Source organism: Vicugna pacos, chromosome 15 (genome assembly GCF_048564905.1).
Source record: "Vicugna pacos chromosome 15, VicPac4, whole genome shotgun sequence".
NCBI lineage: Eukaryota > Metazoa > Chordata > Mammalia > Artiodactyla > Camelidae > Vicugna > Vicugna pacos.
The window spans coordinates 22,080,545-22,103,703 of record NC_133001.1 but is presented as its reverse complement, the minus strand read 5'-3'; the positions used below and the strand labels follow the sequence as shown (position 1 = coordinate 22,103,703).

General features: G+C 33.7%; 2 protein-coding genes across 3 annotated transcripts in view; one reads left to right on the top strand and one right to left on the bottom strand.

Annotated features, from left to right (window-relative positions):
- The first annotated feature begins 3 nt into the window (after positions 1 to 3).
- ERLEC1 (endoplasmic reticulum lectin 1) lies at positions 4 to 23,159 on the top strand. The gene is made up of 14 exons (XM_006211266.3): positions 4 to 356; positions 5,277 to 5,381; positions 6,527 to 6,607; positions 7,186 to 7,263; positions 7,400 to 7,463; positions 8,121 to 8,155; positions 10,172 to 10,395; positions 10,488 to 10,617; positions 14,802 to 14,963; positions 15,577 to 15,636; positions 18,475 to 18,599; positions 20,113 to 20,190; positions 20,558 to 20,633; positions 22,905 to 23,159. Exons 1-14 carry the CDS (start codon positions 195 to 197, stop codon positions 22,974 to 22,976), a joined length of 1,452 nt encoding a protein of 483 aa, XP_006211328.1. The 5' UTR covers positions 4 to 194; the 3' UTR covers positions 22,977 to 23,159.
- GPR75 (G protein-coupled receptor 75) overlaps positions 14,034 to 23,159 on the bottom strand; it is a 30,675-nt gene continuing 21,549 nt past the window's right edge. Inside the window, exon 4 of one of the 2 annotated variants that reach the window (XR_012059030.1) lies at positions 14,034 to 14,380. The gene's annotated coding sequence lies outside the window, so the exon portion shown is untranslated. Of the gene's footprint in view, positions 14,381 to 21,293; positions 21,559 to 23,159 lie in introns of those variants that run through there. The other variant, XR_012059029.1, reaches the window with a different exon arrangement.

Sequence of the window (23,159 nt, the reverse complement as noted above, 5' to 3'; positions counted from 1 at the left end):
CCCGGAAACGGTGGCGGGAAGCCCGAGGGGGCGGGGGCGGTGTTGCCGGGCTCTCCGGAAGGAGACGTGGCGGCGGTTGGGCCCCGGGCTGCTTGGGCGCTTGGTAGTCCCGCCGCCTCCTCCTCCTCCTCCCCCTCCTCTCCTCTGTGGGCCGAGGAGGTTGTGGCGGCGGCTGGAGAGCTCGGCGGCGGAGGATGGAGGGAGGAGGCGGCGGCGCACGGAGTCTGGTCCCAGGCGGGCCGGTGTTACTGGTCCTCTGCGGCCTCCTAGAGGCTTCCGGCGGCGGCCGAGCGCTCCCCCAGCTCAGCGATGACATCCCTTTCCGAGTCAACTGGCCCGGCACCGAGTTCTCTCTGGTCAGTGCCCTCGCTAACCCCGTAGCCATCTCACTTCCTCCCGGCACTGAGGGTTCGGCCCCTTCCCTCCGTATTCTACGCTTTTTTCTCCTAGAACCTGCAGGCGCAAGCCTTCTTCCTCTGTCCAAAGCTTCACTAATCCATGTTCATTCATTCGTAACAGCAAATGTTTATCAAACATGTTTATGTGAATGTGCCCTCCCTGCTACGCCTTCGGGATACAGCGGTCACCTGCTCTCCCCTTTAAAAATCTATCTCACTAGACCTTACCAACACTCCCACCCCGTGGAAGAAGCTTTCCTAGAACCACATCAGGCGCACACATTTATCTTCTCTTTGGTAAGTCATCTGCAGCTCTTCCTCCACTAGCAGCCTTCTTTCCTTCGAGGAGTATTACACACCACCCTACCCACACAACCAGTTGTACTGCTGGTCTCAGTTTTCTCTCTCGTATTCGTCCTTTCTTTCTTGAGTACACACACAGTACAAATACATATATGCACAGCACTTTTCCCTTCAGATTTGTTTCTGAGAGGGCTCTTTGGCCTGTGCGATGTTAACGATGCTCTCTGCTGAATATTCTTTATAGTTTTAATGTATTACGACTGTTATTTAAGACCCCAGAACATGAGATTTTGTGATCGGTTTTCCTACGTTGAGGAACATCTTTATAACCTCAGTAATGAAAATTCGCAGGCCTTCTGCCTTTGGGAAGTGGACTGCTGAAAAGTCTTCTTATCCACTGTAGACCAATAAAAATTGCAGTCTTGTGACGTTTACCATATGGTAATTAATTCATTTATTTCAAATTGAAGTCCTGGAAAGTGCAAACTTTTAAAAAAAAATTCTTACTCCAATTACCTGCAGTCATTCTACTTGGAAGACTATTTTACTATATTGTTCTATTACTATTTCACTGAAACGTGAGTAAGTGATACTATGATATCAAAACAGAACTTAAGCAGGATAAACAGATGTCATCATTACCGCAACAGATTCCTATTTCCAAATGTTAGTTTTTGGTAATATTTTATACCTGGTTAGTTTCTCCACCTCTCAGTTTTCAGTTCTCCCATTCTGGTAGTTCAGTGGTTCTCAAATTTATCTAAGCGAATATTTCTCTGGGAAACCAGATTTACCTTTGCAGTAATGCCAGGAAATATTGATATATTAAAATACTTATATAAAAGTTTGTTACATGTCAGATATAACTTTAGGAGGCTTGGGATGAGAATACTTTAGTACAGCCTTTGGTATTATTTCCAAAGAGCACACTTAGCATGAACTTGGCAAACGTTTAGAAAGAATGCGGTCATTAAAATTTTTTACTTTTGCACCTGTGTTTTTTTAAATTAAAAAAGGCATGCCAGTATGTGGCCCTGAACACTTAACTGACCTATATGGGCATAACTAAAACTAGCATTTTTAAAAGTTACTACCAAATTATTCAGTTTTCTTTCTGGCACTGGTGTTCGCTGGCTGAAAAAAAGGTTATGGAAAAAGATATCAGTCTTAATGTATGCTGTAACAACCTTTCATACCTAGAACAATTTTATTCTGAAACTTTGTTTTTAATTACTTTTCTTTGGCATAGCATAATCTAAGATGGGCATATTTGAAAATTTGGGGAGAAAATTTTTTTCTTTTTTTAAAGTTCGAGTTTTTTTGAGAAAAATCTAGAGACATTTTTCTATGAGCTGGTAAAAGGTCTGTGCCTCTCACGCCAAAATAAGCCCCAAGAGACATTATCATTAGTCTTTTTTTAAAAAATAGTGTTATAATCATAAGGCTTCCTTTTCCTACTTTGTGTAATTGAGACTACAGCCCTCCACACCTGGCACTGTCATTTTGTTTTATAGGCCAGTTGGTTGGACATTTGTATGTAACTAAGCAGCTGTGTGAACTGGAATAAAGATCTTTATCTCTCTACCACCTGAATTTGAAAGAGACTGAGTTAGAAGATCTGAAATTTTTTTAGCTTTAAAATTCTTCTGTGCTCTAAATCATCTTCCCCTTTCAGATATATTAAAATAATACATAATCTTTACAATCTTGCTTTCAAATCCTTAGAATAAGGATTCAGGTACGCACCAAAAGTGTGTACATTTCTAAATGTTTATGATAATTAATGATTGTTATATTCTTTGTTACTGGTTTTTAGCAGTCAATTTTGTTTTTGTGTATATATTTTCCTTCTGAAATAGCATCTCTGTGTCATTAAAGTGTTCAATTATTCATTACTTTACAGAGTTCATGACTTTCACCAAAGGAAAACCACAAAATAAATCTAATTTTCTTTCTGCTTCTGTTGTTAGTACTGAAATGTATTCCCACTCAAGAATTTTCCCCAAACACTACACTTGGAAAGAATGGTGACCACCTTCATGGTTTGAAGCATGTTATATAGGTTGACAAGCTGTGCGTTGAGTTTAAATTCCTTCACCCTAAAGACCACCCCCTTTGACTGGTTTCAACGTATTAAAATCTAATTTTTATCAAATCACTAATATTACCCCTTACACTAGAAATACTTTAAGACATTAAGTTATATAAAACAAATTTTTTAACACTATCTGTGATTCTGTACATTCAGAATTTATAATATTTGGGGTTTTTTTTTAAAGAACTTGTTTTACAAAATAAGAAGGAAGCATTTTAGTAGTAGATCAAAAAAATTTCTTAGCAAACCACAAAAGGTTAACTTTTTCCCAGTAATTTCTATTATTAAAAAGTAGGGTAAAGTTTGTTTAAATATTTACTTTGTGATCCCAGTAAGTGATTCAGTATTACAGCAAAAATTTTCAGACTGAAGAATTACCACTTGTTTTGTGTTATTGAAGAGGAAGGTAGCCCTTCCTAAACTAATGAAAAACAAACCTTTTCAACAAGTCTTCAAACATTAAGTGATAGCTTCTAGTTCTGTTACCTTTTATTTTACCTAAACCTTAAAAACAATAGGAAGAGAAATAAATTTCATCACATAGAGCTACAACACAAGATTAGTTTTAACTACAAAGAAAGAATTCTTTCTTTGCTGTGGTTCCAAACAAGCAGTTTCTATCTCCATTGTTGGAATTGTGGTGAACATTTTAGTCAATAAGTCAATATTGCTGTAAAATCCAACTCTGAAAAATTAGATTGCAGGTACTTCACAAATAGAGACAAATACATTTAAATAATGTGCTACTGTCCACCTTTACTACAGGTCAGGAATGATTTGACAAGACTTCAGGCCATCCATTGCTAAATGCATGTGAGTCATGCTTTGCACAACTCACTGTCATATATTCTGAATATATCTGAAAAACACTGAAAGACATTATAAATGTTATGTCTTACAGCAGTTTGTTGGCTCAACTGAATGCTTCTAAGTATCCCTTTATCATAAATTTGGCTTTGCAACTCTCACTTTCAAATCTCTTTGATTCCTCTCTTCACTTAAAATGATCTTTCAAGCAAGGATCCTTGGCCACAGTCCAGAAGTCTATATAGTAATCTTAAAAAATGTTAACAGAGATCATTCAAATATGTTAAAACAGTGAAGAGCACACAGAATATGGAACCAGTCTGCTAGGGTTCATCTCTGGGCTGGGCTACTTACTAGCTGTGTTACTTTGGACTTATTTAAGATCTGGGCTTCAGTTTCCTTCTCTTGTAAAATGGGTACAATGCTTGTCTTGCGCATCAATGAGGTAATATATGTGTAGAACATAGTACAGTAGTCGCATAGCTAATACAGCTAGTTTTTGTTGCTGTTTTTTGTTTTGTTTTATTGTCTTGAGAGATCATTGCCCTAATTTGTATTTGTGTTTAAGATGATATTGGTTTCAAGTAGTACTAGTTTTATTATAGATCAAAGTTGTTAAGTTGAGAAAAGAGCAAGGTATGTAATAAGAGTGGTTCTTTCCTTGCCAGAGACAGCCAAATAGTTACAGTGGTTTCACAATACTGTGGAGAAAAGAGAGAATTGAATTATCACAGAACACCTTTCATAGACTGTGAAAACCTCTGATTAGTAATACATTTGCTATTATAAAGCAGAGATTTCTTTTTAGTTAAATAATATCAGTTATATTAATTGAATATTTACTTGAATTACATTGGTTCATATTCAGTTTGTGAATTTGTTAGGTTTTGTAGTGTAGAAAGCTTTAAGAATAGTTTTGTTGCTATAGACCAGGAGTTGGCAAACTACACCTTTGGGCTGACCCACCCCAAACTTTATTTTTGTAAATAAAGGTTGTTTTCAGAATACAGCCATGCTTATTCTGAAAAATTTGTCCATACTGCCTGTGCACTTTCTTCCTACAGTGGCATAGTTGAGTAGTTGCAGTAAAGACCATGTGGCCCACAAAGCCTAAAATATTTATTATTTGGCCCTTTACAGAAGAAATTTGCTGACTCTATACAGACTAAAAAAACTAAGTACAGAAGACCCATAGTGATTTTTCTTTTATAAGTGATTTATCCATATGTTATCCAAATATGAAAAATACTACACTATATTATGTTCAAGTGGCCCCTCCAACACAGTTGAGAGTGTGTTTATAAAGTGCTATAGATTCTCACATATAGGTGAGAATTGTTAATAAGAGTAATAAATATTCAGTCATATTGTATCCATGAACATTCATTATCTCTTAATGATTTTTAATCCATATTTTAACTTCAGTCTGTTACATTACTGCTTTTTTCTTTATACTCCTTTATTTTTGTTCATTTTTTCCAGTTATATTATAACACCAGGATAAAGTTTATTATCTTCACTTTGTCATTTAAAAATATGTAGAATTTCTTCCTCCTTTTGGAAGTATACTTAAAAAACCTCTTGAAATGATGAATTAGTTTGACCTAGGACTGTCAGTCAGTGTAGTTCAATTTAATCAGAGAAAGTAATGTACATTTTTGTTTTATTTCTAGCCTACAACTGGAGTTTTGTATAAAGAAGATAATTATGTCATCATGACAACTACACATAAAGAAAAATATAAGTGCATTCTTCCCCTTGTGACAAGTGGGGATGAGGTAAGTTTTTATGAATATATTGATAATCCCTGTCACCAGAGATACTTATTTAAAACACTGCAACAACCTAACCTTAAAATAAAATTGAGTGACAGGTTTCTCATTAATCCTGTTTTACCATAAAAATAGTAATCACTTTTATTATTCCTGAATTCATTGATTTTACTAGTTCAACTTGGAAAAATTAGCAACCAATTATTAGTGCTTTAGATGAAAAATCTAACTCCCCACTTGCTTTCTTTTATAGAAATGAGGGTTTTGAAACAAGATAAAAATTTTAAATGTATATGTGACATTTTTATGTAAAGAATTGCTAATAAATAAATCTGTAGGTACCTTGTGTTTTCTATCTGAGCTCATGCCCATTTCTTCCTTGTACAATGCCCTAACTGCCTCTTATTCATCCTTCAAGTCAATGACTTCTTTCAAGATGAGACAGGAGAGGCAGCATGGTAAAATGGAAAGGAAACCAGTCTAGGAGCCAGGAGGCTGAGGTATAGGCTATAGTTAGCTGTGGAACCTTGAACAAATTTGAAACCTAATTCCTCCACCCAGTAAATTTATTAACCTAGTTTTATAATATTTTCACAATCTGTAAAGTGGAAGTACCCAGTTAGTGCTTTCTTAGGTTTTGTTCAGATTTGAAATCTGTGAAAGACAGCTGTCTGTTTCATTTTGTTTTAAACCTCCTTAAGACACAAATACACACACATGCAATTACAGGTATATATATGACATTCAAGTCTGAAATATAAAAATATTTAAAAAGGGAGAAGTACCGTAAAATTTTCCAGTGTATTCTACAGGAGTCAGCTATTCTGAGGCTTTCATAGCTAGAATTTGTTTAGAAGCAAGCATTTAAAAATTCTGAAGTAGGTTTATAAGAATTGCTCAGGATACTGATACACAAAAACCTTTTTTTTAAGAGAAGGAAAAATGGAAGATTATTCTATGGCTCCATATTTTATACTTCAGGTCTTTTGAAAGAAGTGGCATACCGTAAGATCTTTTTAAAGGTTTTTTTTACTTTTTTTCCCCTTTTATTTCCAAGCATTTGTGATTTGACCAGTGAGTTAATATCCAAACAATAGAGTTGGTTGAAGTTCTAGAATAATTAGAAGTATTAAACTCTAGTTCTTTCACAGGAAGAAGAAAAGGATTATAAAGGCCCTAATCCAAGAGAGCTGTTGGAGCCATTATTTAAACAAAGCAGTTGTTCCTACAGAGTATGTATTTTATGTTCACTTGATTAACTGAACTTAATAACATCCCAGCAGCTAATAGACCCTTGAACATAATTTTGTGTTTTTTACTCTATTATGTTGTATCAAATTTTAAGTCAGTTGTAACTCTAAGCTGTTGCTTAATAGTATTTTGTTCATTTAAATTCCTATAAAGTATTTGCAGCAAACACCCAGTAATATCAATTATCAAATAATATCACTTACCAAACTGCTTTGAATGTTTTTCAGATAAAAAGAAATTTCCTTATATAAAATTATAATTAAAAATGCTAATTGTTACTTTTTAGACTATGTAGAAAATGATCCCTTGGCCAGGTGGTTTTTTCAGCCCCCGCTATATTCTAGACCTATTTCCTTCACAGAATTTTCACATTTAGTTAATTAGTGAAAACAATAAGCTTCAGAAATTTCATATTTTCTGCAGTGTAATAATAAGTTTCATTTAATGAAAACTTACTCTAAATCTTCGGAGAAATCTATTCAGCTGCTTAAAATATCAAAAAAATAATTCAGTTGAGTTATATGGCTTTTGTGTATTTAAATACACCCATCTTTCCTAGATTGAGTCTTACTGGACTTATGAAGTATGTCATGGAAAACACATTCGGCAGTACCATGAAGAGAAAGAAAGTGGTCAGGTATGTTTTTCTTTAAAATATTAAATATAGAACATTATAAAATGAGAACTTTAATGAAAATGATTGTTTTAAGTTGTATTCTTAAAAATTTATTTGCAAAATACTTAATATATTTTTATTTTATTTTTAAATGTAGAAAGTAAATATTCATGAGTACTACCTTGGGAATATGTTGGCGAAGAATCTTCTATCTGAAAAAGGTTTGTCTCTACAACATGATTTGATAGCAATGCTGGAATTTGGTTTAAAGTATATGTTCAGATTGGAATTTAAGTGATCTTGTTAGAAACTGTATGAATTTTAAAGCACTAAAAATTCTGAACAATTCCTTAGAAAACTTTTTCAAAAAGATCTTTTCATTATTTTCTGCTTTAACAAACATGCTTTTTTCTACCTATTAATAAATTTTTCAAATCCTGTAAGACATACATATCAGTGTTATTTATATAGTATTAGTCTTCCGTGATTTAAACAAATTTTTTATATATGGAAATAGACATATAGATGTATCCTTTAAATTATTAAATATTTTTATTAATCTTTTATTCAAATTGGTCAGCTCATTTAAGATTAAACCTTTCACTAAGAAAAAAACACTCTGTTGTGGCGAGTTTTTTTGGCTCAAATAGAGTATTCCCCAGCTGAAGATATAAACATTAAAATATGACTGTCCTTCCAAACAAACACATTTCAGAGAAACTAGCTAAAAGTAGTAAGTTAAAAATTATGTTTGTTTTGGGTCTTCTTTAGAAAGAAGTTTAAGATTACAAAGTTGATTGAAAACTTAGTCATTTATATATTACATATATGTCACTGGTCATTATTTACACTTACCTTAGTCTTATATTAATCCACAGAACAAGAAGCAGAAGAAAAGGAAAAATCAAAAGAGGCAAGTGATAAAAGTTGATTTTTTACTCTTAACATCTATTGTTAGTGAGACAAGAATTTATACAACTTAATTGACATTTGTTCTTTAACTATCAAGTACCTCAAAAGATTTGATCAAAGAAAGTTTACAATGTGTTAGGTTTTCCTGAGAAAATTTATGCCAAAATACTTTTATTTATTTTTAAGATCATACAAAAATAAATGAATTTCCAAAGATATGTCTGGGAAAGTTTCTATAATAGCACTATATCACTCCTATGCTTAGCAGTACTTCCTTCCCTCTATTTAACATTGGAAACAGTTATAATATGAACTTTTGCAAATTTTTCTGTTATTGGGACCCTGTCTCTTTTGGGTGAAACAGATTAACTATATATGTAAATAACAAGCTATCAGATTGCAAGCATCTTAAAAGCAGGGACTGTCTTTTATCTCTTTACCCTGCAGTGCAAAGCAGAGTGCCAGACATAATGTAGGCCCTTTGTAAATGTTACTGAATGTGAATATATAATTGATGACTGGAAGATAGGACTGTTTAAAAAAAATGATTCCTTGGGGTGACTAATGACAATTTTTAAATGCCCATATAGTTTGAGGAATGCTTTCTGAATCCTAAGAATTTCCATAGAGTGAAATAACTTATTGATAGAGGATATTAATAATAAAAGTGATTTCATATCATAATGATACTTTTATTAGAAGTAAAGTGAAATGGCAAAAGGCCTTAAAAATTATCTAAAAGGGATGCCTATCATTTAAAAGGGTGGCTTTAGGGGATTGATAAGCTAAGCAAAGATACACATAGCATTGCTATTTTAAAAGATTTTAATTTTACAGACTACCTTTGAGATAAAATATTTATCTCAAAATATTTTTGGCTCTGGAGGATAGCAAGATGGAATTCAAAGTGTGAAATGATAAAGGAAGAGGAAGAAAAGGGTAAGGGAAGAAAACTAACATTTATTGAGCCCCAGTTTATAAGCCAGATGTTGTGCCAGGCATGTAACAAAAGATAATGCTCAATTCTCCCCACAGCCTTTCAGTCTGTATTATTACTCTAATTTTACAAATGACAAAAAGTGAAATTTGGTCAAAGTCATAAAGCTAGTAAATTCAAAGCTTGGATTTAGCCCAAGATTTTCTAATTCCAGACACTAGCATGAAAATAGCATACAAGAAATCTCAAAATATCTTCCCTGGAAACATTTATTTATTGTCTGTTTTGCATATGGAGCTGACAGGGTACCAAAATGATACAAGATGAGCTGCCTGCCTCCAAAGAGCTTGCTTGGAGATCTTATTAACAATATTTTGTTAAAGCCCTTCCTTTCAATTTTTCTTGTGTATAGGTAGCTAAAAGTATGGGAGCTAATTCCTTAAAAATCTTTGTCTTCTGAGGTCATCTCCTTTATTCCCCTATTCTGTGAAAATGTCTTCATTTGTCTTCTAGCCTTGAATAGATTTATACTGTAGTTTATATGCTGAAAAATATGTCTGTTAATAACAGGGAAGAAGAATGAGCAGATTGGTGAACCAGTACAGTATTTAAATTCCTGTTTTAGAAGACAGTATTTACTGTGTAGCCCTACTTTTTGACAAATCAAACTTCAGACCTCTAGAATCCAGATTCTAACACAGCCATTTACTGAATTTAGTGAAGAAAGCTCTGACCAGCCGAGTATAGTAATTTTCTATATTTTATCTTAGTCTCCTTTTTTAGAACCATTGAAAATAATTCATAGTAATCATGTTACTATAGTCTTTTATATTAATGTACATCTTAATTTTAGCACCGAATTTCCTTTTATGCTGTATTAAATTAGCTCTGAAAATATGTATTTGCTCAAATAAGAATATGAATCAAAAGAATATTAGAGGGAGAGCTTATTGTAACTACAGAAATGTTACCTTTATAAATGTTAGTTTATAGTTTTTTTCCTTTCAGAATAAGTGCTTCTCCCATCCTTACCCCACCGCTATTTCTAATGAAAAGTCTGTTTTATACTCTTTTTTTAAGATTCCCACTAAAAATATCGAAGGTCAGATGACACCCTACTATCCAGTGGGAATGGGAAATGGTACACCTTGTAGTTTGAAACAGAACCGGCCCAGATCAAGTACTGTGATGTACATATGTCATCCTGAATCTAAGCATGAAATTCTTTCAGTAGCTGAAGTTACAACTTGTGAATATGAAGTTGTCATTTTGACACCACTCTTGTGCAATCATCCTAAATATAGGTAGGATGTGGATTTAATATTTTAAACATGAAATGCACATATGCTTTAAAGTGTTGTGTGCTTAGCTTTAATGCTTTGTTCTTATTTAATAGATTCAGAGTATCTCCTGTGAATGACATATTTTGCCAGTCACTACCGGGATCACCATTTAAACCCCTCACCCTGAGACAGCTGGAACAGCAGGAAGAAATACTAAGGGTGCCTTTCAGGAGAAATAAAGAGGTATGAGAATTATCTAACAGTGTTTCCTTTTCCAAATTTCAGAGCACATGTCAACATTTTACTGATTTCTGTGGTATAATGATAATTTATTTTCGTGACTCAAAATTTACAATTTCAATTCTTTTAATTGATTTTAATTCTTTTCTTTATTCGAGTACTTTTCAGAAACTGTTTTAGCATTCTTTTACACTCGTGATTTCATAATAAAGTTTGCCATCTTATTCACTGCAGTTAAGTTTAATTTTCAGCTAGTTAACTGGACTTCCCAGCTAAGCCTCTTGAAGAAATAGCAACTCATCTCCTAACATTTTATTTATTCTTGAACTCATTGCTATTTATCATCAAACCATCATCCTATCATTCTTCTGAAACTGTTCTTACTAAGGTCAACAGCAATCTTTTGGTTCTAAATTTGCTAGACATACGCATAACTTAATCTTAGCTGAACGTTTGAAGCTTGAACGTTTTCCCCTTTTTTTACTTCAGGTCATTGTATCTGCTTCTCTCTGGTTCTCTTCTCCTATGTACTACTTCTTTCTCTACTTTCTGCCCCTTAAAATGTTGAAGTTCCCCTGGTTCTATCGATAGCTGCCTCTCTTCTTATTGTACATAGTCTCCTTAAGTGAGCATGTCCATGCCCTTTCTTTCTCCTTCCATTTCTAGGCCCATAAGTTACAAATATACATCTTCAGCACTGATCTTTCTCCTGAACTCAAACCATAATCAAAATAATTAATATGTATTGAGTCTTTACAAGTATTATCTAATCCTCACAACAACCTATAAGATATACTATTATCATCCTCCTTAACGGGTTAGAGAACTGATGTTCAGAGAGAGGAAGTGACACATGATTGGTTAGAGGTTGGAATTAAAACAGTCTGATTCTAGAGCCTCTTAACCACTTCTCTCTGCTGCTTCTCCCTTTTGATATGCTATCTCCCCTTTTCATCTGCCTGTTGGACATACATACATTTTCAGTATTCTCAAACTAATCATTTTTTTCTCTTTCACACTGACCCTTTTCTTGTCTTACCTACTGCTTTTAAAGCAATTGTCTAAGTCAGAAACCTAAGTCATTTTTCTTACTTATCTCTTAATTCATCTCTAACTCTACTCATTTACTTAATGCTATCAGTGTTATCTTCTAACTGCTTTTCAAGTCTGCCCTGTCATTAGTTTAGACCATATCATTTCCTAAGACCAGAAAACTGGTCTCTCTCATGCATCCTCTTTCCAGTCATTCCCATACAGCTGATAAAATGTTCTTTCTGAAATGAACTTTTGATTATGTATTTAATCTTTTGGTGGTTAACATGATCTGTACTTCAGGATAAAACCATTGCTAATACAATGGTATTATCAAATGAGAACATAAGACCGTTTGTGATACGGCGTCCACCTCATCTTTCGTCACCATTCCCTTGATCCCAGCTATTTTGAGCAGCATAAGAGTTTCCTAAAAGTACCATGTTCTTTCCAACCTCCTTGCCTTTGGAGATACTATTTTCCCTCTTCTGTTGCCTTCTGTCCTCCCTGCCCTCCACCTGATGAACTTCTGCTTGAAGATGTGCTTCCAGTGTCACTTCCTTTGCAAATGAGCCACATCTTCTAATGGCTTACCCCAGGAAGAGGTAAATGTTTCTTCTTCTGTGATCCTGTGTTCTTCCTTTGCAAATGAGCCACATCTTCTAATGGCTTACCCCAGGAAGAGGTAAATGTTTCTTCTTCTGTGATCCTGTGTTTTACTCAGTCCTTCACGGTAGCACTTACATGGCTTAGATTGGCTGTTTTTCCTATGGTTCTTACATTAAAATGGAGGGAAAATAAATAGTGCTTTCATTCTTTTGGGGTTTCCAGCTCCTTGCATGATTCCTGGTATGCTGTGGCTACTTAGCAGTCGGTTATTAACATTCAGCTACAAGACCTTTGCAAAAGTATTGCCAGACTCTTTGTGGCATTGTGAACCCTGCCATTCTGATAGGAGAAGAAAATTATCTTAACATTAATCTTCATTTGATTTGAAGTGCTCTGTTAAAAGACTGGAGATGATATTCTCTTCTGATCTTCTTGATAAGTACTGACAGGCACTTAAAAGTCATCTCAATCAAAATACTTCACAAATCCAACTTTAATTATTCTTCAAGGTAGAAGTGCCAGTTTATTTTTCTTTAATTACTGTGTTTAATCTTTGAGTTGAGAAAAATTATTTTTAAAAAGGTACAGATGATAATGCTTTCAAAATACCTAAGATCTCTAGAGTACATGCTGTACATGAAAATCTTAGATAATAATGTAGGATGAGTAATTACTTAAAACTGATCACCTTTATTTCAGAATAATTTTTTTATAATTTTAGTTTATTACACATAACTTTTCTTTAAAAAATTGATATTTGGCATACAGTTTGCCTTTTAAGTGTGTACCAAGCATTACCATAAGGAATTGTTTTCTTTTTTAAGCAAAAATACAAATCTTACTATCAGAATTTTGGTTTGCTGTTCTGCCTGTGTTATTATATTACATTAATTTGGAGATTACTGGACTTAGGAGGAATCCATTTTATGAATTTCTAAACCTTGCTACAAAAACTACTATCATCTTGCATTTATTGGAATAATTTTCCTTAAAAATGAAAGTAGATGTTCTGTCCATAAGAGGCAATAATAAAGGGTCATGCTTCTGTTCTTCCTCCTCCTTCCTCTTATCTCAGCTGAACGTTTCACTATGCGGTATTGTTGTTTTTCTTCACTACCTTACTGTAGGTCTCACATATTCCAGGTAATTAGTCTATTAGACCTTAGTTCTTATGGGTAGTAACTATGTCTGCTTCATTTTTAATACTCAGCACTTAAAATGGTGCCAGGAGCATACTAGGCTCTGAATGTAGAAACAATTATATGTAAAATTCAAGGTTATTTCAAAAAATAAGAAGCCATCTTGGCAGTCTTTGTTCTTCCTTAATACTGGAGGAAAGAGAATATAAGGTCATTGGTTTCCAGAATAACCATCAGGTGACTCGTATAAGTGAAACAGAGGAAAAGAACCACAATTGGTCAATGGCAATTTCAGCAGGTGAAAAAGGAGTCTATACATTTACTGGAAACCGTTTTACTGTTTGACTTTTTTTCAGTTATTTTATTCAGTTAGAGTTAGTACACTCACTTCTTCAATCCTGGTCTGGATTCATTTCCTCTCTGCTCACTGTCAGTACCCAGTGAACCACCAGATTCTAACTCATTAACCTCTTTCATAACTGACTTCTTCTGTCTCCCCGACTTGTATGTACCCTTACTTTAGATTCTCTTCATCTCTGGCCTCTTTCATCTCTGGCATCTCTTAATCTTTACTGCAGCTCCTAACGTGGCTCTCCACCTTTAGATTTGTTCTTACTATTCCTTTATCCCTACCACTGCTAAAGTAATTACTGAAAAATCTGATCATATGCCATATCTTTGCCTAATACCTTAAAGAGAATGCCCAAACTATACTCCACAGCTTTGCTCTTACCTCTTCCTCAGGTTCACATGCATATGCACACACACATACATGAAACATACATAGACAATTCATATAACTCACAAATTATTCTTTGTTTCATAAATTAATCAAGGGTTTTCTCTTTGTAATGGCTTCCTGTTTCAGTTCTTCAGAGTCTACTTGAATCACCTCTATCTGTGAATCTGCTCTTCCCTATACCCTTATTAGTTGGCGTCTTCCTTTATTAAACTGCAGGTTCTTCCAGGGCAGCAAGCAGGTCCTGCTACATTTTAATAATTATAATTAATATTCATATTTGCTCCCACTCAGCTCTTCTTTAGCCTGCTTGTTATCCTTTCTTTACCCATAGTATTATATTTTCTAAAACCAAATGTAGAGACACAAAATCTAACAACTATCAAAGTACTTAGTAAGAATAATGATATAAAATATATGAAATGGAAATTATCCCTGTATGTAAAAATGGTCACCATTCCCATAACTGGTTGATGGAACTAACATTTGTGTAGAGCTTTCTCTGTACTGTTAAGTGTTGGCAAATTTATTTTCTTAAAACACATTAAAAATGAGTGGACAACTTTTATTTTCCAAATTTTTTAAAGGTTAAAAATAGTAATTTAAGTCATACTGAAAAAAAATTATGTATGGCAAATAAGTCCTCAAACATGTTTGTTTAACTTTAGGAAGATTTGCAATCAACTAAGGAAGAGAGATTTCCAGCAATCCACAAACCTATTGTTGTTGGTTCGCAGCCAATGCTCACTGTTGGAACAACCCACATATCCAAATTGACAGACGACCAACTCATAAAAGAGTTCCTTAGTGGTTCCTACTGCTTTCATGGGGTGAGAAGTGAACCTTCAGTTTAAACATTTATCTTAAAATTTTCACCGGTGTATTATTTAGTCAAGGGGCATTAGCGACACTGAAAAAGAATTTTGTCTCTAGAGAAATGGCAGGATTGTGGAAGCCTCCCCATGGCCAATTTCTCTCTGCATCTTACTATAATGTAATGCATAGCCAGTATATTCTCTTTACTCACAAGCTAAAACTTGACAAAAAAAATATATATATATAAGTCATTTGTGATTCTGGCTGATTGCTGGAGTATGCATCAATGATTGTATATAGCCTGCATTTTGATTATGTAGCTTTAAAACTTGAGTTAACATCTACAAAGGTAAAATTTTGCCCCTGACTGATTGCTCTAGTGGGAAACATACTTAAAGGGGAATTTTCATTTTATTTTATTTTACCGAGGCAATACAGCAGTTATTCTCTGCATGTCTATTTTTTTAAGTTTCTTAGTAATTTTTAATTTTAATTTTCAACTATATTACTGCTAATACAGTTTTTTTTTAATTGTAAATATGTCCATCCCTATCATGTGGCAGTATTGAGACAGGCCCCAGTTTCCCTTTCTCTGTACCGTAACTTGATCTGTTTTCTTTCCTGTAGGGTGTTGGTTGGTGGAAATATGAATTCTGCTATGGCAAACATGTACATCAGTACCATGAGGTATAGAACAACATTTATATTGTTCTACCACTAGATGGATTAAAGTCTCAAAAATCTTTCGTGGAAAAAAAAAAGGAGGGGCAGGAGTTGGTGTTATTTTTAATTATGAGATGATTTTAGTATGGTAATACTCATCAAAGTGTCTCTAAATTCTGGCAAATGGAAAGCTTGGTGTTATTTAAGACTTAAGTCAGTCATCTTATAGTAACATTGTTTATTAACTACTCAGATTCGTGTATTATTGTCGGCCTGGAGGAATAATAAGCTACTGTGACTAACCTCTTTAGTTGACCGAATAATGTCATTGTTATAATTCATCTTCAAAGTAAGAGAGTGAGTGATAAGATAGTACATTACCACTCAAGTTAATAAAAATAGGGTAAATACAGCAAGTTTCTCCACTAAAGAAGGTACTATATCTTCGAAGTTTTAAGATTACACATACTGGCTTTTTATTGTTTTATTTATAATTTCATAAATCTCTATTCTCCCACCCTTGAGGCAAGCTGCTTAAATTCTAAAATTCAAGCCCCAGTAATTTTATTTGCCATTGTTGTACTTTGGTAAGGTAAACTACTAGACATTGAAAACAAACATTAATAAATATTGACTTGGCTGTTTTAAAAGGCTCTTTTTATTCCCCAAAATAAGTAACAACTGGTAATTAGAAAATATTGTGTTTGCCCTCTTGAGATGTTTTAAGCCAGTCTTAAATTTCAAGATGGATCATACCAGGAAAAATCAGCTCACTTTCCACATTTAAATCACTTCAAAGTTATGAGGCATCTGTAAACTAGGACATTCTTTTCTTCATTTAAACCTGAGATGTTCCATTTCACTATTCTTTCCATTCTTGCTGCTTTGTAGATGTTTTATTTATTTTTAATAACACTTACTGATACAAAAAAAGGTAAAGTATCATCTGAGTACAGCCCAGATAATACCCAGTGGCTTTTTTTTAACTAAAGAAATATATGCCAGAAATTCAGAATGAAAAGTAAAATTCTCCTCCACCATTGGCCCATTTTTCAAAAGTAACAGCTGTTAACATTTTCTTAGTTAACCCACCACAAGGGGAAAAATGCGTACGTGTAAGTGTTATTAAAACCTTTTTATATTAATGCAGAAGGGATATACTAAATGCACTGTTCTGCGCTTGTTCTTATCACCTAGTATGTTGGAGATCTTTCCATGTCAGCAACAACTGATCTTAATTTTTTCAGCAGGTACAGAAAATTGTTCCTATACCTACAGTGTATTTAGCCAGACCTCTGTTGATGAACCTTTAAGTTTTTTCCAGTTTTTGCTGTGGTAGCATCTTAGTGAGCATTTCTTAAATAGTTGTGTTCATGAAGTTTTGCAAGTATATTCATAGGGCACATTTCTAGTAATGTATTTGCCAGGTCAAAATATATGCATACTGAACAGTTGCCTTCCCAAGGGTTGAACCAGTTTACATTCCCATTAACAATGGTTGTTTTCCCATACACGTGCCCAACATTAGGTTTTATCATACTTATTTTGGCCAAGATTATATAACCTAGAACTTTTTAAGGAACTCTGCTAGGAGCTTTGGGAGATAGAATAATAATAGTAACTAACAAATATAGTGCTCAATGTATACCAGGCACTATTCTAAGTACTTTACAATTATTAACTCATTTAATGCTCATAACAACACTAAGAGATGAGTATTGTTATTCCAAAATGAGGAGACTAAAGCAAAGATTTGCCTAAAGTCAAATAGGTAGTAAATGGTGAAACTAGAAGTCAAACCCCAGGCAGCCTTGCTCGCTGTCCAACCTCTTTAATTTATTCACGATGCAGCTCTAATCCTGGTCTATCTAGGAATTTACAATATAGTTGCTAAAAGAATGGTTAATGGCTCTCTCTGCCACTCGGCAGTAAGCTCCACTTCAGCAGTGGCTGTGCCTGTGTCCTTGGCCACTGTAAGGGGTTTTAATTCTACTGATTAGCATGGTCCCTGGCAAAATATGAAGAAGGAAAGGAAAGACAGAAGGGAAGGAAAATGAAGGAGAGAGAAGGCACATATAGTACAGTATATAGATAGTGTTTAAGAAATAATAAAAGCATAATGGGAAAGTGGGTTTCTGAACAGAAAGTCTTGATACAGAAATAAGCATTTTATCAAGTAGAGGCCAGAGATTTCGTTAAGAATCACAGTAGTATGTGGTCATAATATTTAAGTATTAGAAATTAAACTGTTAGGTGGGGGTGAGATGTTGACAGTGGACATGTGGAAGATGAGCCTGAAGTCAAGAACATCTCCAGAAAAAAAAAAAGAAAGAACATCTCCAGGAGAAAAATTGACAGGACTGACAGATGTAAGAGAGGAAAGAAATAAAAGTCAAAAATAACTACATCTGACTAATATATATGAAATAGATAAACAACAAGTTCATACTGTATAGCAAAGAGAACTATATTCAATATCTTGAAGTAATTTATGGTGAAAAAGAATACGAAAATGAATATATGTATGTTCATGTATGACTAAAGCATGCTGTATACCAGAAATTGACACAACATTGTAAATTGACTATACTTCAGTAAAAATGTATATATACAAAAAGAAAAATAAAACTACATCTAGACTTAGCCAGACTAGAAAGTACTGGTTTCGTAATTCAGAGAAACACCAAGTAAAGAATAATGAACTCAAATTTCTACTCATCAAGTTTGATGAACGTTATTACATCTAAACATAGATATCCTGTGTGCAGATGAAGGTAAGGACTAGAGCTTATAGGCTGTCAGCATAAATGTCTACTTGATGATGTCAAGCGTGTATTATGACAAATATTTTTCACATTTTAGGACAAGGATAGTGGGAAAACCTCTGTGGTTGTGGGGACATGGAACCAAGAAGAGCACATAGAGTGGGCTAAGAAGAACACTGCTAGAGCCTATCACCTTCAAGACGATGGTACCCAGACAGTCAGGTAAGATTAACTTCATTTGCCGTTGAATCTGATTAGTAGAATATTTAAAACTCAGCATATTGAAAAACATAAATCTAAAGTAAAATCTCTAGTCACTTTTTTTCAGGGACATTTTTTAGGTCTACTTTCTTTTTCAGGGGAAACAACATAGTGTAATAGTAAGAGCACAGTCTCTGAAGTCGTATACCCTGAATTAAATACTGGCACTTCACTTACTACTTTAGGCAAAATACATAATCTTCATAAGCCTCACTCTTCTGGTCTAGGACTATTTGCCTCAGAGAATTGTTGTGACATTTAAATGAGGTGATTCGTGTAAAGCATAGTGCTTGGCAATAGCATGCAATAAACTTTGGCTGCCGCCCTTAATAGTGGTGGTGTTACTATGGTGCAACTTCTGGTATTAGTTCTAAAAGGTTGTTACAGAGCATTTTCCCCCTTCATGTGTAATCTTCACCTTTGTAAGTTACTTAATTCTTTTTAAATATACTCCAGCATTTCCCTTTGTTACTTAACCTTTGTGAAGTAATGGTCGAAAATAGTTAAACATTGGCTTTTTGAAAAACTTAATCACATCTGTTTTGGGCTATATGGTATATGTTGTTATAACAGAAGTAAATTAATCTCCTGTCCCAAGGATAACTAAGCTTTAGCTTTTCCTATAGTCTATTACCCACTGAATTTTAAATTATTCATTCTTTTTCCATCTCAGATGTTAACTTTGTCCTTCCTAGCACATATGGTATTGAGAGAGACTGTTTTCAGAATGTGCTGACTTCTTGGACTGACCAAAATCAAAAGTAGCAAAACTAAGAGATGGGCATTTAAATATTAGAATATACTAAACAGATGGATATGTCTTATGTTTATGTTTCAAGTGAAAATATCTCATGGTATCATGTGCAACAAATACTGAAGCACAGAACTGTGAGGCTAACAAAATTAAACCTTTGCACCCTGCTCATTTGGAACGTATGACTTAGCCTAGGCTTTGCCATTACAGCTTGCATTACAGTATTTTAATGAGTGGAGCTGGATGGAGGATGGGAAGAAGCACACAAAAAAGCAAACAAAATTCAGGGCTGGGGAAATGGTCGACTTTAAGAGAAAACTTTTTAAAAAGCAGTTTAACCTTTACTATTTGTATATAAATAAGTAATATGCAAGTTGAAGATCATTCTTATTAATTAATTCATATCTCAATTTTATATTCTCTTTATAGAAAGCTGAAAAGCTTTGTAGTATAACCTTAAGAATATGTATTTTTAAGGAATATTTTATAGTCAGATTTTTATTAATTTTTTAATTGAAGTACAGTCAGTTATAATGTTATAATTATCAGTTTCTGGTATATAGCAGAATGTCCCAGTCATGCATATATATACATGTATTCAGTTTTTTTTTAACTAATGCAAAACTGATTCCTCTGACTATCTTCTCTCCCTACCCATTATAATTACTCTGAATTAGTGAAGTTTTAGTCTAATAAAATGTGTGTGTTTTTCTGATTCAGGATGGTATCACATTTTTATGGGAATGGAGATATCTGTGATATAACTGACAAACCAAGACAAGTGACTGTAAAACTAAAGTAAGACCATCAAATTGTGCTTTATGCCTTTCTCTTTAGTGTACTTCCTATGGGGAAAAGTTTTTATAAATATAAAATATAATTTTCCTAAGGGGAAAAGTTTATATAAAATAAGATATAATTATAAAATATACAGTATTTATAATAATTTATGGGTTTATTATAAAATTATCATTTATACTAAAATATTAAAATGATTTTAATAGTTTGTTTATAAGTTATTTATAATAATTATCAAATTATATTATTTCAGTTATTTGTTAAATTATACAGAACCATGCACAGTCATTTTTAATCCTTGAGAGGAAAATAGTTTAAAATAATTTTGTATGGTTTGGGCAGTGCCTTAAAGTACTCTCTGTTTTAGGTGTAAAGAATCAGATTCTCCTCATGCTGTTACTGTATATATGCTAGAGCCTCATTCTTGTCAGTATATCCTTGGGGTAAGTAAAAAACTAATACTCAGAAATTCATCTTGGGGCCACATTTTAATTTTTAGCATTGAGTCTATAAAGTAGTCTCCAAATTTAATGTAACCCTCATATTACCTCTATAAAAATTGACATTTTTTTTTATTGAGGTAATTTACATAAAATAAAATGCAGAGTTCTTAAGTATTGAGTTGAGTTTAATTCTTTTTTTTTGGCAGTGGGGGAGGGGGTAATTAGGTTTACTTACTTATTTTTAGAGGAGGTACTGGGGATTGAACCCAGGACCTTGTGTATGTTAAGCACACGCTCTACCACTTGAGCTATACCTTCCGCCATACCATAAATCAGTTTTACCCTTTTTTTCTTTTGATTCCTTATGAATGGAATCATATAGTATATAGTTTTTTATGCCTGGCCTCTCTGATTTAGCATGTGTTGTCATCATTTGACTCCTACCAGAGATGTATGAGCATTCAGTTGCTCCACATCCTTACCAACATTTGGTGCTGTCAGTCTTTTTTATTTTAGCCATTTTAGTGGTTTTAATTTGCATTTCCCATATGAAAAAATGGTGTTGAGCACCTTTTCATGTGATTATTCATTCATGTATCTTTTTTGGTGAAGTATCTAGCTAAGTCTCTTTAAAGAAAAAACTATTCTGACACTTACAAAACCAGTAAGGAAGACTTTATTCAGGACTATTGCCACAGGTGTCAAGACTATCACAAAAGGATAGAGAGATCCAGCTCATCTCCAGATATAGAAAAGACAGCAAGAATGTGTAGCCAACAAGCAGAATGGGAGGTTGGATGTGGTCAGTGGATGGAAAATTAAAAACTAATAAAAGGAGACATCAAGGGTAGGGGATTCTTGCTAAACTGACGTAACAGGATTATTGCTGAAGGCAGGCCAGGATGATCAGATATCAAAGATGAGACTAGAGGAATTTGATCAGATATGGACAGTGATTAGATACTGAATGATTTCTCTCTAAACTGACTTAACCAGAATTCTTGCTATAACTGGACTCAGCATGTGCATGAACAAAGAGAGACCTAGTCAAAAAGAAGGTTCAGGGTAGCCTTACTATGGTTTGGTCAAGGAGAGTCTTTCTCAGTCTTTTACCTATTGTTGTTTGTCTTCTTATTATTTATTTCTAGGAGTTCAAATATATTCTGGACATGAGTTCTTTGTATTTTTATTGTACGTTTTCCCCCAATCTGTGGCTTGACTATTTGTTTTCATAATGTCTTTTGATAAGCAAATGTTTATCTGATGAAGGGCGTTTTATAAATTTTTTCCCTTTTTTTGCTTAATGCTTTTTTTGTACTAAGAAATTTTGCCACCCCAGAATCATGAAGATTTTAATCCTCTTATTTCCTTCTAGAAGCTCTGTAGGTCTACTTTTGATTATGTGATACTCAAGGGTGATTTTCTTTATATTTATCCTGGCTGGAGTTCATTGAAATTCTTGGATTTGTGGGTAGATACAATTCATCAGTTTTGGAAAAATTTTGGCCATCATCTTTTCAAAAATTTATTTTGCCCCACTTTTTTTCTATTTCTGGGACTCAGTTTAAATATGTTAGTTTGAAGTTATTCCCAAATCTCATATATCCTTTATTTTATTCTTACTTTTTTCTTTGTTTCAATTTGGGTCATTTCATTTCTATTTAATTGTCTTAAAGTTCATTGATTCTTTCCTCTGCTGTGCCCCTTCTACCACTCTGAGTGAATTTATCTCTGATATATCTTTCATTTCTAACATTTTCATTCAGTTTTTTTTATGATTTTATTTTCTCTGATGAAATTCTCCATCTGTTCACACATGTTGTCTGCCTTTTTACCATTTTTTACATCATATTTATTGTGATTATCTTAAATTTGATAATTTCAAAACCAGGCCCATCTTTGGGTTATATTTTTCTTTGCCTCTTTCTTGAACTGTGCAACTGATTTTTTTTGTCATAATCTGCTACGTTTTGTTATATAAGACCTAGCTATGTATTGTGCTCTTATTCTTGTCCTTTACTCCTTTTCTCTCTCATCTTTTACTTAAAGATAAAAATATCTTTCCCACCTTTCTAGCATTTTATATGGATGACTAAAAATCGTTTTCAAAAAGCTTCATTTGTAGAAATAACATTGGTTATTTCTCCAGAACAAGCACTGGTATACATTTAACAAATTTAAATGCATATATTCATTCAGCAGATTAATACTGAATAAAGAAAGTATTCAGCTTAGCAACTTTTTAATGGTCTTATTATTGTTGTTCTTTAGGTTGAATCTCCAGTGATCTGTAAAATCTTAGATACAGCAGATGAAAATGGACTTCTTTCTCTCCCCAACTAAAGGATAATAAAGTTCAGGGGCAAAAAAAGATCATTGGAATCTTGATGATTTCTGTCTGACCATGTGTCTCATTATAGAGCTCAGCCATTGGACCTCATCTAAAGGATCGTATAAAAGGACTCTCAACCACTTTGTGAATATATATGTGTATATAAGAGGTTACTGATAAACTTCTAAGGCAGA